The sequence below is a fragment of the Giraffa tippelskirchi genome, chromosome 12, assembly GCF_054371585.1.
Source record: "Giraffa tippelskirchi isolate mGirTip1 chromosome 12, T2T-mGirTip1v1.2.pri, whole genome shotgun sequence".
Classification (NCBI taxonomy): domain Eukaryota; kingdom Metazoa; phylum Chordata; class Mammalia; order Artiodactyla; family Giraffidae; genus Giraffa; species Giraffa tippelskirchi.
The window spans coordinates 50,868,646-50,883,700 of NC_137286.1; the positions used below are offsets into that span (position 1 = coordinate 50,868,646).

The 15,055-nt window shown below is 42.3% G+C and overlaps 1 protein-coding gene across 8 annotated transcripts in view; it reads left to right on the plus strand.

Annotated features, from left to right (window-relative positions):
* The window catches only part of SV2B (synaptic vesicle glycoprotein 2B), a 266,204-nt gene that overhangs the window by 233,202 nt on the left and 17,947 nt on the right, over window positions 1-15,055 (plus strand). For all 8 annotated transcript variants that reach the window (XM_081550463.1, XM_081550464.1, XM_081550465.1 and 5 more), the window contains 2 exons: window positions 2,286-2,450; window positions 14,372-14,505. In XM_081550463.1, the coding sequence (XP_081406589.1) occupies window positions 2,286-2,450; window positions 14,372-14,505 (299 nt within the window). The remainder of the gene's footprint in view (window positions 1-2,285; window positions 2,451-14,371; window positions 14,506-15,055) is intronic.

A 15,055-nucleotide genomic window follows, 5' to 3' on the forward strand; every position in this document is an offset into this window, starting at 1 on the left:
CCAGTGACTTCAGACTAATCAGGATTTGCCTCTCAGCTGATGGTACCGTTAGCTTTCCTGAGCATTGGCACCCAAACAAAATCAACTTCCTGTTCCCAAGGAAGAAGCAGGGAATGAATGCTGGGTCAGCAGCTGTCAGTGTCCTTGTGAATATTAAGTGGAGAAAACAGAGAACCTTTGCAATAATATGCACAGCAATAAAGTAAATGAAATATGATGTGACTGATGATTAGCTGGCTCCTCTCTTAAATAGTAGTCTCTCACCCTAGTCATTTTATTCACCTCCAGATAACATGACCCTTCTTTCTGTGCCAGGTTTGGGGCCCATTTATAGTGTTAAGAGGCTATTTCATTGTACGTATAAAGTGCTTGCAATTGTTTCTGGCACATCAGTAAGTGCTCAGTAAATTGATGTTATCAACTAAAATCTTTTGGTGAGATTTTAAACTTCTATCGTTCACCACCGACCATGGCCAAAGACACATTCCCCTCAACCCAGGGAATTCAGTTGGCTTTAATGACCTCTTGGATTATGGGAGGAATGTGGGAAGACCTGATTTTTCCAATATCTAACCAAGTGTCTTCCAACAGATATTGATGGAGATGCAAACAGTCTCTTTACCAAACAGGTAAAGGTAGAAGCAGACTCTGCTCCCTTCTACTTGTCCCATCTAAGCTAGACGAGAACATAGAACATTTCAGAAGCTAAAATTGTGGACCCTTGGATCCAATCCACTGAAAGTTTTAAGATATTTCCTTATGTCTAATTTAATTTTGTCCAGTAGGTAATGACTTTCCAATGTTGGAACCTCAGAGAGATCTGGTCTCCCTTCCTTCCCCCTCTACTTACTCCCTTCTGCTTCCTCCATGTAATTATCTGTTACTTTTCTATTTATCATTCTAGTATTTCTTTTTGTAAATTTAAGCAAATGTATGTATATTTACAAATTTCTTTATTGTTTTCTTATGAGAAGGAACTGCAAGAAAGCAGTTTTGCATTTCCTTTTTGCATTCAACAATATATTCTGGAGTGCTCTCACACCACTAGATAGAGATTTACGTTCTTTTTTACAGTGGCATAGAATGTATGCATAGCTCTCCACACTACAACTCTACACTTTATTCAACCAGGACCCTGTTGCCAGATTGTTGGGAAGTTTTCAGACATTTGTTGTTGCAAACAGTGCCGTAATGAGTCACTCTCTGTGGGCTCCTTTGTATTGGACAAGTTAATCAGTAGAATAGATTCCTAGAAATGGAATTATGGAGTCAAAAGGAGATAAATCCATCAGTAATTGTTGTAGGCACTGACCAATTCGCCTCAAGATGGTATTGCAAAACGCTGTCCTCTTCCCAGCAATGCATAAGAGCCCCTGCTTACCTGCAGCCTCACCAGCAGAGTTTTTGCAAACTTCAAGGTTTTGAATCTGGTGGGCGAGAATGATAACACAGTGTGGTTTTAATTTTCACTTTCCGGGTTATGAGTGGGATGGAGCATCATTTTTGTATGTTTCATGGCCATTTTTTTGAGTTGTGATCTTGAGATTTTAGGTATAAAATGTCATCTGCAAATATAGTTTTACTGCTTGCTTTATAACTTTATATTTCTATGTTCTTTTTCTTGTATAGCTGAGTTAGCTAAGACTAACTTTAGTTAACTGAGTTAGCTAACATTACAACATAGTGTTAAATAGTAGTGGTGATAATGGGTATCCTGGTCTTATTTCTTATGTTAGTGGGAGTGACTGCAGTGGTTTCCCCATTGAAAGATCCTTTTGTTTGAGTTGAGATATATTTATATATATTTTGGGCTTCCCCAGTGGCTCAGTCAGTAAAGAATCTGCCTGCAGTGCTGGAGACCTGAGTTTGATCCCTGAGTCAGGAAGATCTCCTGGAGGAGGGCAAGGCAACCCACTCCTGTATTCTTGCCTGGGCAATCCCATGGACAGAGGAGCCTGGTGGGCTACAGTCCATGGGGTCGCAAGAGTCAGACATGACTTAGCAACTAAACCACCAGCACTATATATATTTTTACATGCTAAGGAAGCATGCATGGATTTCTAATCTATTGGCGTTTTAATCAAGAATGCATGTTGTTTTTTTATCAAGTGCCTTTTTGGCATCTATGGAGATGGTTGTAGTTTTTTTCCATTTGATCTATTTATATGAGTTATATTTTCTAATGAACCATATTGACTCATTTAAAATGGGCTTGACTTGCATCATATCGGGAATGCAGACTCTGATGGTGTTGCTGCTCCAATATTCTGTCTTCCTTATTACAGTTACTATGGACTGACAGTTTGGTTCCCTGACATGATCCGGTATTTTCAAGATGAAGCATATAAGTCCAAAATGAAAGTGTTTCACAACGAGCATGTGTATGGTGTCACAATCAACTTCACGATGGAAAATCAGATTCACCAACACGGGAAACTTGTGAATGACAAGTAAGTGCGGTACCATGGGCTTTCCTTAGATCAAGAGGACTGTGTGTGGGTACTGTCTTGGGGAGAGAGGCATTGGCAAGAAAAGAATTCAATACGATGGGGATTGAGCTCTGAGACTGGTAGAATATCACCCTTTGCCTCGGCTGCCAGAGACTCGACAGTGCCCCCTGGTGGCCCTGTCTATACCATGCGGTCCCCCATCATCCTGGCTAGTGTTGATTCATCAAGGAGGGTCAATCAGACTGTCTTTCCTGAGACCTCACACCTTTATTGGTGATGCATAGAGAGCCCCTCAATGATGTCTGCCTGGAGGGAGGGCCCAGAGATCCGGCACCAACTCACAGCCTGGCTGTTGAGCCTTCTCTTTGATTCTGGATGCTTCTTCAGCAGCAAGCCCAGAAGCTAATATGACACTATTTTATGATATTCTTTCACCTATTATTGGCTTCCCCAATGGCTCAGTGGCTAAAGAATCCTCCTGGAATGCAGGAGATGTGGGTTTGATCCCTGGGTCAGGAAGATCCTACCTCCAAGTGTCTATCGGAATGGCCCTTTGCCATCAAGAGTGTTGTTGTCCTTTGGGGGAAAATATTCGTGCAGTGTTAGAAAAGTCTTCAGGGCTTCCCTGGTGGCTCAGTGGTAAATAATCCATCTACAATGCAGGAGACACAGGAGAGATGGCTTCGATCCCTGGGTCTGGAAGATCTCCTGGAGAAGGAAATGGCAACCCACTCCAGTATTCTTGCCTGGAGAATCCCATGGACAGAGGAGCCTGGCAGGCTACATAGTTCATAGGATTGCAGAGAGTTGGACACGACAGTGCGCTTGCAGACGGACACAACAGTGCGCTTGCAGACAGACCTCTTCTTCAGTCTGTTTGACTCCTCCTCTTTCTACTCTTGGAACACTGAGATGGATAGTCCAGACTGCTGGGCTTTAAGAATGCCTCCTTGAGGTTGCCTCTAATGGCCCCAAATGGGTCAGGACAGCGCAGAGTTGCCTCCAAGCCATGTGATCCACTAAGCTGAGCATTTTCACCTCTGCCATTTGCCATCTTGAATTATCCTTGGCAAGTTCACTGGGTGGGGGGGGGGCTACACCAGAAACCCCACAGCCCAGGCAGTTCAGTGTCAGTGATGGAAACTGCCCCTTAGTTAATGCACCTCTGCACGGATTGTCACCAGGGAGTCTCTCCTCCAGTGCCAGTTCTACTTTTCCAGCCCGCACCCAGCTATGTGTCCACGTGGCTGTGCCCATCGACTCTTAGCTTCTGTGAGAAAGAAGTACGTGTCTGGATGAATTTCAAGGAGGGGGCCTTGGGCCGTCTAGTCCATATGTTACTGGCCAGACCTTAGCAAATGTTCACTGTTATTTAGGATGAGAAAGAAAGTATGACATGAAAAGAGGAATGTTATTTCTATAAATACAAGGCCTTTGAGGAAGGAAAGTTAGGCGTGACTATCAGTAGACATGGAATTCAGATTTTCAGATGATGTTTTAAAATGCTGAGGCTGTCACAAACACCTCCACGTTTACATGCCCATGTGTGCACATGCCCTCTGTGGGGACACCTGGGTCACTGGAATCTGCTGAGAGGGGCCACTCCAAGGATGGCAGTTCCGAGGCTGATGGTTGGTGGGGGATGGTAATCCCCCCAGGATTTCTCACTGTCAGGGCTCTTCAGAATAAACCCAGAGATCTTGCATTGGCATTGGCAAGGAGGAGATGTTGCCCTTCTTGGGACTTCCCTGGTGATCCAGCAGTTAAGAATCCTCCTTCCAATGCAGGGGACTCAGGTTTGATCCTTGCTCCAGGAAGTAAGATCCCACATGCCCTGAGGCAATCATGCACTAGAGGAAAAAAAAAGCCTGTGGTTTGCAGGAAGACCCAGCACAGCTGTCCCCCCACCCCTGCTGCCAAAAAAAAGAAGAAATGTTGCCCTTCTTTATTAGAATGCTTTGGCAGTGTTGAAAAGTAAGGGATGCTATAGATGGCTAGATGTCCCTGTGATATGATGTTATTCCGTGCAGAGACAAATTCATTTAAAGAGACTTCATCTGTGAAGTTGCCTTTGTTCAGTGACACTCTATTGTGGTGTTACTATAATGGCAATGGTGATAACAATGATAACAAGGCTGATTATTTCGTAGATAATCTCATATGTTGTTGTTCAGTCACTAAGTCATGTCTGACTCTTTGTGACCCCGTGAACTGCAGCACACCAGGCTTCTCTGTCCTTCACTATCTCTCGGAGTTGGCTCACACTCATGTCCATTGAGTCAGTGATGCCATCCAACCATCTCATCCTCTGCCATCCCCTTCTCCTCCCGCCTTCAATCTTTCCCAGCATCAGGGTCTTTTCCAGTGAGTCAGCTCTTTGCATCAAGTGGCCGAGGTATTGGAGCTTCAGTTTCAGCATCAGTCCTTCCAATCAATGACTATTCAGGATTGATTTCCTTTAGGGATTGACTGGTTTGATTTCCTTGCTGTTCAAGGGACTCTCAAGAGTCTTCTCCAACACCACAGTTCAAAAAAGATTAGGAACCTTTGAAACTAAGGAATTGAACGAGGGTTTGTTTGTTTGAGTTATGCTGCCACCTGCTGGTCACAAACTAGAAAACACCTCACCTGTGGGAATCTTGAGCCTCTTTTGACACGTTAAATTCTTCACATTCGTTAGTATTGTCCCCACTCTTACCAGTAGTCCCCTTTTGACTTTATCCACAATTTGCTGATTAAAATTTTAGGTAAAATTATTTACTTTATTAGTTACCACACATGGGGAAGATTACTTTTAGCAGTGAGAGCAAAGAGAAAGAAAGTCAATCTAGAAGAGAGAAGGTTGATTTCATGCATCACAGTGACATGCTACAAACACAGTTAAAAGCTCTTTTTAGTGAGGCATTAGTAAAAATTTTCTTCATCTGCAGTGGGTGTGTTTCAGAGCAATAAAGCCCTGTGAAGCTGCCAAGGGTGGGAAATGTGTTAAAACGTACCTTCTGGCTTCAGGTCTGAGGAAGTAGCCAAGACTTGGGGGTCTAGGTTCCAAGCCTTGATGGGTCAGTAACTAGCTGAACCCTCTTTGACCTGTGTAAGCCTCTAATTGTACATCAGAAAGTCATAATATTGAGATAGAATGTCCCTCATGCTTCAGGGTTGCTGAAATTGTTGTTGTTTAGTTGCTAAGTCGTGTCTGACTCCTTTGCGACCCCCTGGACTGTAGCCTGCCAGGCTCCTCTGTCCATGGCATTTCCCACACAAGAATACTGGGGTGGCTTGCCATTTCCTTCTCCAAGTTATCTTCCTGAGCCAGGGATCGAACCCATGTCTTCTTTACCACAGAGCCACCAGGGAAGCCCAATACTAAAATACCTCAGCATCATTTAGTAATTTAATCTAGGTTATGCATAGTTCTTATAGAGCTTCTTCCTAAATATTTTACAACTGTGAATGCGTGCATAATACATTGCTTCAGTCATGTCCAATTCTGTGTAGCCCTCCAGGCTTCTCTGTCCAATGGAATCCTCCAGGCAAGAACACTGGAGTGGGTTGGCATGTCCTCCTCCAGGGGATCATCCCTATCCAGGAATCAACCTGCATCTCCTGCATTGCAGGCAGATTTTTACCCACTGAACCATGCGGGAAGCCCATTTTACAACTAAATAGCTACTAAATATGAGGTGGCTGTTCTTCCATCAGACCTTTACCCAGGTTATTATTGCGGATCAATAGAAATCCTGTTGATCTGGGGATGTTTGATCTGAGCTCTTTTATTAGTTCTAATAGCCCTGTCATCTGCCAATAACAATTGTTTTGTCTCCTTTCTTTTCTTTTTTATTACATCATGAAATATATCAAATATACAAAGAATAGAGAATAACACAGCAACCCTATTCAGAGCATCTAGCTTTGTAAAATCATAAACTACCCTGCACTGACTTCAGGCTTCCCTGGTGGCTCAGCTGGTAAAGAATCTGCCTGCAATTCGGGAAACCTGAGTTCAGTCCCTGGGTTGGGAAGCTCTCCTGGAGAAGGGAAAGGCTACTTGCTCCTGTATTCTGGTCTGGAGAATTCCATGTACTATATAGTCCATGGGGTCACAAAGACTTAGACACAACTGAGCGGCTTTCACAGTGAGTTCAGATTTTAATATAGATTAAACATCACTCACTCGGTTGCTGTTTTGGATGTTGTTTTTCTTCCTCCCAAGGAGTAATGATCACCACAGTCATAAATTTGGTGTTTTACAGGCATGTGTGTTTTTATACTTTCCCATATATTTATATATCTGTAAACATTGTACAGCATTCTTTTGTGTGCTTTAAATTTTAGGTAAATATCACTCTTTGTTATAGATGTGAATATATAATTCTCATACTATAAATTTTGCAATTAGGTTTTTTTTGTTGTTATTTTTAGACCATGTACTTGTTTTATTTTAAATATTTTTAACTGAGGTGTAGTTGATATACAGTGTTGTGTTGATTATAATGTCAGTGCTAATGGGTACCCTGACTTCAGTGGGGGTAATTTGGGTGTCTTACTTTCAAGTGTGATACTTGCTGTATGTTTTCAATTGGTCTTCTTTATAAAGCTAAGGAAATTCTCTTTTAAATATGCTGAGAGTTTTTAACATGAAAGCATATTGAATCTGTCACACGTTTTTCTGCATCTGTTATGACAATCATGTGGCTTTCTCCTTGGACCTATTAATATGGTAGATTAAAGTAATATTTTTTCTGGATATTCAACTGTACTTAACTCCTGGGATGTATCTTGATCATTCCGTGTGATTTTTTAAAAACGGCAATACATCAACAAATTTGATTTACTAATATTCTTTTTTGTGTTGTTTAGATGTTTATAGCTATTTTATTCATAACTGTCAAAATGTGGAGGCAACACACATGTCTTTTATTTTTTATTTTCTACAAAAAATTGTGCAAATATTTCAGATTGGGTTTCAACTTATTATTTTGTTAAGATTATTTTCAGAGTTGTTTCGGTTCACAGTGAAATTGAGAGGAAGCCACAGAGAAGTCCCATACACCATTTGCCAGAACTACCCTATTATCTAGCAATGATCCAAGATGTCCTTGAGTAGGTGAATGGATAAATCAACTGCGGTACATACTGTTGTTGGAATATTATTTAGTGCCAAAGAAGTAAGGGATCAAGTCATAAAAAGACATTGAGAAATCTAAATGCATGTTCCTAAGTGAAAGAAACCTCTCTAAAAAGGCTGCATCCTTATGATTTCAACTATATGTCATTCCGAAAAAGGCAAAACTATGCAAATCAGTGGTTGCCAGAGGTTAGGGGAGAGGGAAGTATGGATAAATAAGCGGAGCACAGTGAAAATAGTCTTCATGGTACCATAGCGATGGATGCATTTGCTAAAATCCAAGTGGCACTGATTGTAAAGAATCTACCTGCCAATACAGGGGATGAAAGAGATGTGGGTTTGACCCCTGGGTCTGGAAGATTCCCTGGAGTAAGAAATGACAGCCAATTCCAGTATTCTTGCCTGGAAAATCTCACGGACAGAGGAGCCCTGGCGGGCTACAGTCTCTGGGGTTGCAGAGTTGGACACGACTGAGCAACTGAGTGTGCATGCGCGCACACACGCACACACACAGAACTACTTATGTTCTATTTAGGATTTTTGCATTTGGATGAAATTGGTGTATATTTTCCTTATGTTATTCTTATTGATCTTTGGTATCAAGGTTATGTGGTGTTATGTGGCTGAGCATGGTGGCTCAGACCATAAAGAATCTGCCTGCAATGCAGGAGACCTAGGTTCGATCCCTGGGACTGGAAGATCCCCTGGAGTAGGGAATGGCTACCCACTCCAGTATTCTTGCCTGGAGAATTCCATGGACAGAGGAGCCTGGTGGGCTACAGTGCATGGGATCACAAAGAGTGGGATATGTCTGAGCGACTAACACACACACACACACACGCGCGCGCGCACACGCACACACACACACACACATCAAGGTTATGTAACCGAAAGTGGGGTCTGGCTGCTCACTGCTCAAAAGCCAGTACAGAGGCCAGGTTCGTGGAAAGGAAAGTGCTTTCTTTTGGATGCTGGCAACTCAGTGTTGGAGGAAGGGGAGGAGGTGGACATCTGTCCAAAGGCCAAGCTCCCCCTATTGACAGTCTGGAGGCAAGAGCTTTTACAGACCGAGGGAGGGGGCTCCATGCAGAAACAGTACAGTCAGCTGACAGTCACCTTGAAATTGGTCATCAGTGGACTGACCAGTGTCATCCTGATTGTTTTAAGCGCAGTTAATCTTAAGTTCCAGGATTGGTTTGTTTCCATTTCTTGAGGCTGAGTCTCAGAATTGTGACAGCTCACATCACGGCCAGTCTGGACATCATATAGTTAACTTCTCCACCTGGTGGGGATGTCAGTGTCTAGAAGACAGCTCACAGGACATGGCACAGAATATTACGAAGAGTCCTTGAGAAGGAACTAAGGGCCCCTGACTGCGCTTGATGGCTAAACTATTATTATTTGGTCTCCTGTGACTGTTTCTGCATGTTTTCACTGCTCTGAGTGAACTTATTCTTTGGCTAAAGTTTTTCACAGACAAAAGGCAGGTTGAGGACATGGGAGGCAAGAACCAGAGTATCCTTCTCCTTTTCAGTGATATCCTCTTTTTAAAAATGTTCTAGGATCTGTGTAAAGAGACAGGATGCGATATGGTGATTTCAGCACTTAGGTGGCCGTAAGTGTAAGAGAAGATGGAGAGAGTAAGTTGGATTTACTGGCAAATTCCCTGAGGCACAAGAACATGTCCTTGGAGAGTCTGGTAGACACAGCGCCAGTATTTCCCATCACATACGTCTGCTTCTCCATGAAATAGTGTTTCAACCATTTGACGGCCATCTCCTAACTCTGCTCCTCTCTTTCCCAGGCTACTTACAGTATAGGTACCTGCCATTTATAAAACAAAATACTAGAGATGGAAAAAGTCATCTCCTCAATAAGGATTATTTTAAAGACTTTATTTTCTTTTATTTTAAAGATTTTAAACTACAAGCCTGTAGAGGAGAAGAGACTTGACTGATATCTTTTAATGACAGTCCTAAAAGTTGAACTCCATTCTTCATTTTTTGGAAGGTGGTGTCAGAGGTGAAGTAAAAGCCTGATGCCTGTGTGTGGAGAATTTGAGAAGTTATTTAGAGTTATACAGAGAATTTAAGAAGTTGCATAGAAGCTATAAACAAAAGACCCTCTGTTTCCTTCATTCTTTAAGCAAAATGAGCCAAAGCATGTATTTTCTGAAGTGATTTTCTTTTTTTCTTAAAGATTTTTTTATGTAGACCATTTTTAAAGCCTTTATTGAATTTGTTACAATATTGCTTCTGTTTTATGTTTTGGTTTTTTAGCCATGAGGCATGTGAGATCTTAGCTCCTTGACCAGGGATGGAACCCACAGCCCCTGCCTTGGAAGGCGAAGTCTTAGCCTGCCAAGGAAGTCCCCTGAAGTGGACAGTTTTCTCATTCCTGCTTTGCTTTACCTCACATTAGGACCTGATATGAGATAATGTGTGAGAAACTAGAGTTCTGGGTCTTTTCTGAAAAAGTTTCTCTTTTATTTCATTGTATATGGAAGGCTTATTGTAGGATGGTCCGTGTGTGTGAGCTTTGGGAAAATAGACCCTTTGTTTATTTTCTCTCTGAAAGGTAATATAAATGATGTGAAAGAGAATTTTATACTTAAAAATAGTCAGTTGAAGGGTATACATTATATATCATGCCTCTGTGCCTTAGCATATGCTATTCCCTTTGCCTGGAATTCACTTGCTCCGTCTTGGCTTGGATAGCTTTTATTTATCCTTAAGGAAAAGCCAATATCATGCTGTACCCAACTGTATCATAAGTGCTCCTTTGCAGTGATCTTGTGGCTTATCTCTAATCTTTTTTAAAAAACAATTTATATCTGGTCGCGCTGAGTCTTCATTGCTTTCTCTAGTTGTGATGGGTGGGGGCTTCTCTTCACTGTGGCGCATGAACTTCCAATTGTGGTAGCTTCTCTTGTGGCGCACAGGCTGCAGGCACATGGGCTCAGTAGTAGCCTGAGGGCTTGGTTGCTCCGCGGCAGGTGGAATCTTCCTGGACCAGGGATTGAACCTGTGTCCCCTGCGTTGGCAGGCGGACTCTTATTCACTGTACCACCAGGGAAGTCCTACGAACATCTGATCTTAATAGTTATCACACCAGATCTTAATTGTCAGTTTTCTTGTTTCCCTGCTTAGTTTTAAGTTTCTTGAGCATGATCCCATTCAAGTCTGAATCATGGTGACTGCGTAGATGTGACTTTTGGCGTAGTTTAGATCACCTGGTGGATAAAACACTGGGGTTGAGGGTAACTGAAATAAAGTGTTTGTAATAATAATTCCACCACAGGCTCTGGCTCACCAATGGCTTCTGTTTCCTTAAAGGAAGGGTTCCACAAGATACTTCTGTTAACTTTTCTTTCAGCCTTTGAGACTTCCTGAGTGAAGCATCTTGGACCAGTTCAGTATATAAATTAGAGATCGAACGAGATGATTTATATAAAAGACTCATAAAATATGCCTTGGCCTTTTCTCCTTTTATCTCTCTTTTTATAACTTTGGCTTTTTATAACTCACTTGGAGATACATTTTAAGGTCTGCCAGTGTCAGACCTGTTTATGATTCATGGTCCTTCTTTCTCACCCACCTTTGGCAGAACATTAAAATATCACCGGAGGCCACATCACCAGCCCATTACTGTATTAAAGAGAAGGATATATTAAGAAGGGCAAAGACCCGAGACAGGCTCCAGGAATAGCTTTCCTGCGTAAATACAGTCAGCATACAAATTACATTAATTTTGACATCAGAGCCATCTTCCTGTAACAAAAGGCTTAGTGATCAGTTTTTCCATAGAAATAGGAAGAGTCCAGCAGTAGCTTTTGGAGGCCGATTTAAATTTAACCCTAGGAAAAACTATTGAAAACAATTTAGCTTTCTTGATCAGGGATTCTCACATCTCCTAAAGTGCAATAATCTGGCATCTTCCTCTGGTGATTATAGTTCAAGAGGTGCAGGTTGGAACGAAGAGAACTCCCATCTTTCATAATAACCTCCCATTTTATTCTTTTTTTTTTTTGTACCCAGATTTCCTTGTAGCTCAGTCGGTAAAGAATCTGCCTGCAGTGCAGGAGACCCAGGTTCAAACCCTGGGTTGGGAAGATCCCTTGGAGAAGGAAATGGCAACCCACTTGAGTATCCTTGCCTGGAAAATCTCATGGACAGAGGAGCCTGATGGGCTGCAGTCCATGGGGTCACAAAGACTCGGGCACGACTGCGCAACTAACACTTACTTACTTACTTACGTCAGTTTATTTTAATTTTTAAAAATTGTAGTATAGTTGCTTTACAATGTTGTGCTGGTTTCTGCTGTATAATCTTATGTATACATAAACCCCCTGCCTCTTGAGCCTCCCTCCCACCCCCACATCCCACCCCTCAGTGTCTTCACAGAGCATCAGCTGAGCTCCTGTGCTTCACAGCAGCTTCCCGCTAGCCATCTGTTTTACATATGAAAAGGGAAAGCGTTGGTCGCTCAGTCGTGTCTGACTCTTTGTGACCCCATGGACTGTAGCCCGCCAGGCTCCTCTGCCCATGGGATTCTCTGGGCATGAATACTGGAGTGGGTTGCCATTTCCTTCTCCAGGGTATCTTCCTGACCCAGGGATCGAACCCAGGTCCCCTGCACTGCAGGCAGATTCTTTACCATCGGAGCCCCCATAGGGTAGTGTATATATACCAATGCTACTCTCCTAGTTTGTCCAACCCTATTTTATTCTGATGCAAGTGTTCTGAGGACTTCTTGAGAAGCACTGGCCCAGGCCTTCTTACGGAGTGAGAGGTCCTTTTGTCAAAGCTAATAAGATGTGGTTCTAGGTTAGGGTTCTCAGCAGAACATAGCTGAGAATGAAGAGCGAGGGGCATTGGCCGTTGTATGTGCCCATGGACTGAATGATCTGGGGGCCCTGAAGAGCAGCAGCGATCCCCAGTTCCTGTGCTGCCTCTGTCACTGGATCCCCCCTGGATTATAATTGTCTGGTGGGTCGGCTTCTTTTTCCCATTAGACTTGAGGGCAGGGACCGTGTCTTTTCTGTCTGTACTCATAGCGCCTAATGCCAAGCACAGTAAAACTTTTGCTTGAGCCTGAATCAATGAATGAATAGACAGACAATGAATGGGGTTGTAATTCTTCATAAATGAAGACACAGCCAAAGGTTTCTCACTTAACAGTTTAACCAAGCTTGGGAAATGTAACCAGTAGAGGCTGATGTCCATGCATGTGAGTGTATGGTTTTAAATGTCCTGTTGCTTTTTCCTTTTAAGTTTATGTAGGAGTTGAAGACATGCAACAGCTCCAAATGTGGGCTGTGCCTCATAGTCATCCAGGGGTTTTACCTCTTATTGGCTGTTTCAGTTTTAAGTGAAAAAGTAATATATACACTTGGTATAAAGAAAAATTGTCTGAGCCTGGTGGGCTGCAGTCGGTGGGGTCACAAAGAGTCGGATACGGCTGAGTGACTCACGCTTCCGCTTTCAGCCCCCAGCACACCCCCCCGGGCCACACACACCTGCCGGCGTCTGTGGCTCTCTCTAGGCATGTGCTGTGCACGTGAGGTGTACAGGCCTTACCCTTTCTTACACAAAAGACAGTCACATGCTGTAAAGACCATACTGCCTTTCTTGTTTTCAGTTAACAATATGTCTTAAACATGGTTCCAGATTAAGACATATAGATCTGCCTGGTTATTATAATGGCTATAGGTGCTCAGTTGCTCAGTCGTGTCTGACTCTTTCCAACCCCGTGGACTGTAACCCATCAGGCTCCTCTGTCCACGGGATTTCCCAGGCAAGAATACGGGAGTGGGATTTCATTTACTTCTCCAGGGGATCTTCCTGACCTAGGGATTGAACCTGGGTCTCCTGCATCTCCTGCATTGGCTGGTGGTTTCTTTACCACTGTGCCACCTGGCAGGTTACGGTTCATGGGGTCGCAAAGAGTTGGACGCAGCTGAGCACCTATAGCCATTATAATAATTAGGTAGATGGCTATGTGTGGTACCTATCTGTCTATCCATTCTATCATCTATCTACCTTTCTATCATCTATCTACCCTATCTATCATCTATTATCTGTCTCTCCTGTCATTTACCTGTCACCTATCTATTATCTATCATCTATCTATCCATCTATCTTTCTAGTAAGCCATTGCTGCTATCAGCAATGTTGCAGTGAAGATCAGTAAATGTATCTCTTTGAATGCATGAGCAAGTATGTGTATGAAAAATTTTTAGAGGTGGTATTCCTAGGTCAAAGGGATAGTACATTTTAAATTTTGCAAAGCTGGTCTTCAAAGAGCCTGCACCAATTATGTTTAACAGTGTGGATGACAGTGCCTACTCCTCCACATTTTTGTTGGTTCAATTGTAAAAACAAAAATTCTGAGGTCCTCATACATCTATTGCCTTTAAACCTTCCAAGACCAGCTAAGGGATATTCCTGTTTTTAAAGCTCCTAAACTGAGATGTTATGAATATTTTCATGTCACGCTGTTTCATCTTTCCATGATTCTGATGCAGAAGGTCCATGAATCTGCATTTGGTAATGATAGATTGATGCCTAGAACCCCATGTGTACCTGGACAAAAATCAGCTACCACAGTCCTGAGGCCCCTCTCTGTAAATACACAGTGAAGAAATGGGGAACTAGTTTGGGTTGAAAATAATGTGCTAGAACCTTTTAGTTTGCAATTCTCCTTCTTCTTCCTTTCCATGTTTTCTGTTTGAGTCTCAAGTCTCCTTTTTTTTTCCCTGGATGAATCATTTGGGGGCTAATTTTTTTTCCCATAGGTTCACAAAGATGTACTTTAAACATGTACTCTTTGAGGACACGTTATTTGACGAGTGCTATTTTGAGGATGTTACATCGACCGACACCTATTTCAAAAACTGCACCATTGAATCGACCATCTTTTATAACACAGGTAAGCGCATGAACTGGGTGGACTTGGTGTCTAGAAATTGTCCAACTGCTCAGCCATAAGCTTTAGGATTAGTGAAGTATTCACTGATGTGTGTGCTGAGTCTTGGGTTCTTGCCCCATGCAGGGCACAAAGAAGTTGCCATGCCAAATCACTTAATTTGTCTGTATCTCAGTTTGATCACATGTAAAATAGAAATAGAAGCACTGGGCAAATGTTCTGATCTCAACAAGACTGATGTTATATGCTAAGGGTCTTTTTTAGGAACAAATTATGACCCAGATTAAAAAAAAATAGCATTCCAAGAGGATTACATTTTATGCCTGGAGTGCATTCTTGAAGACCTAGCATAATTTGAAACTTACAAAATTCTTACGATAATATATGAAAAGGAAAGACTGCATCTTTTGAAGCTTCATGCATGAAGTGAGATAAGAATATGTTAAAATTACACCATTTCAGATTTCCATGATTAAAAAACATTCACAAAATTCCACCTCTCTCTCACTCCTCACTATTTTTACTGCTCTCATTATGAATTAATACCAAGTGG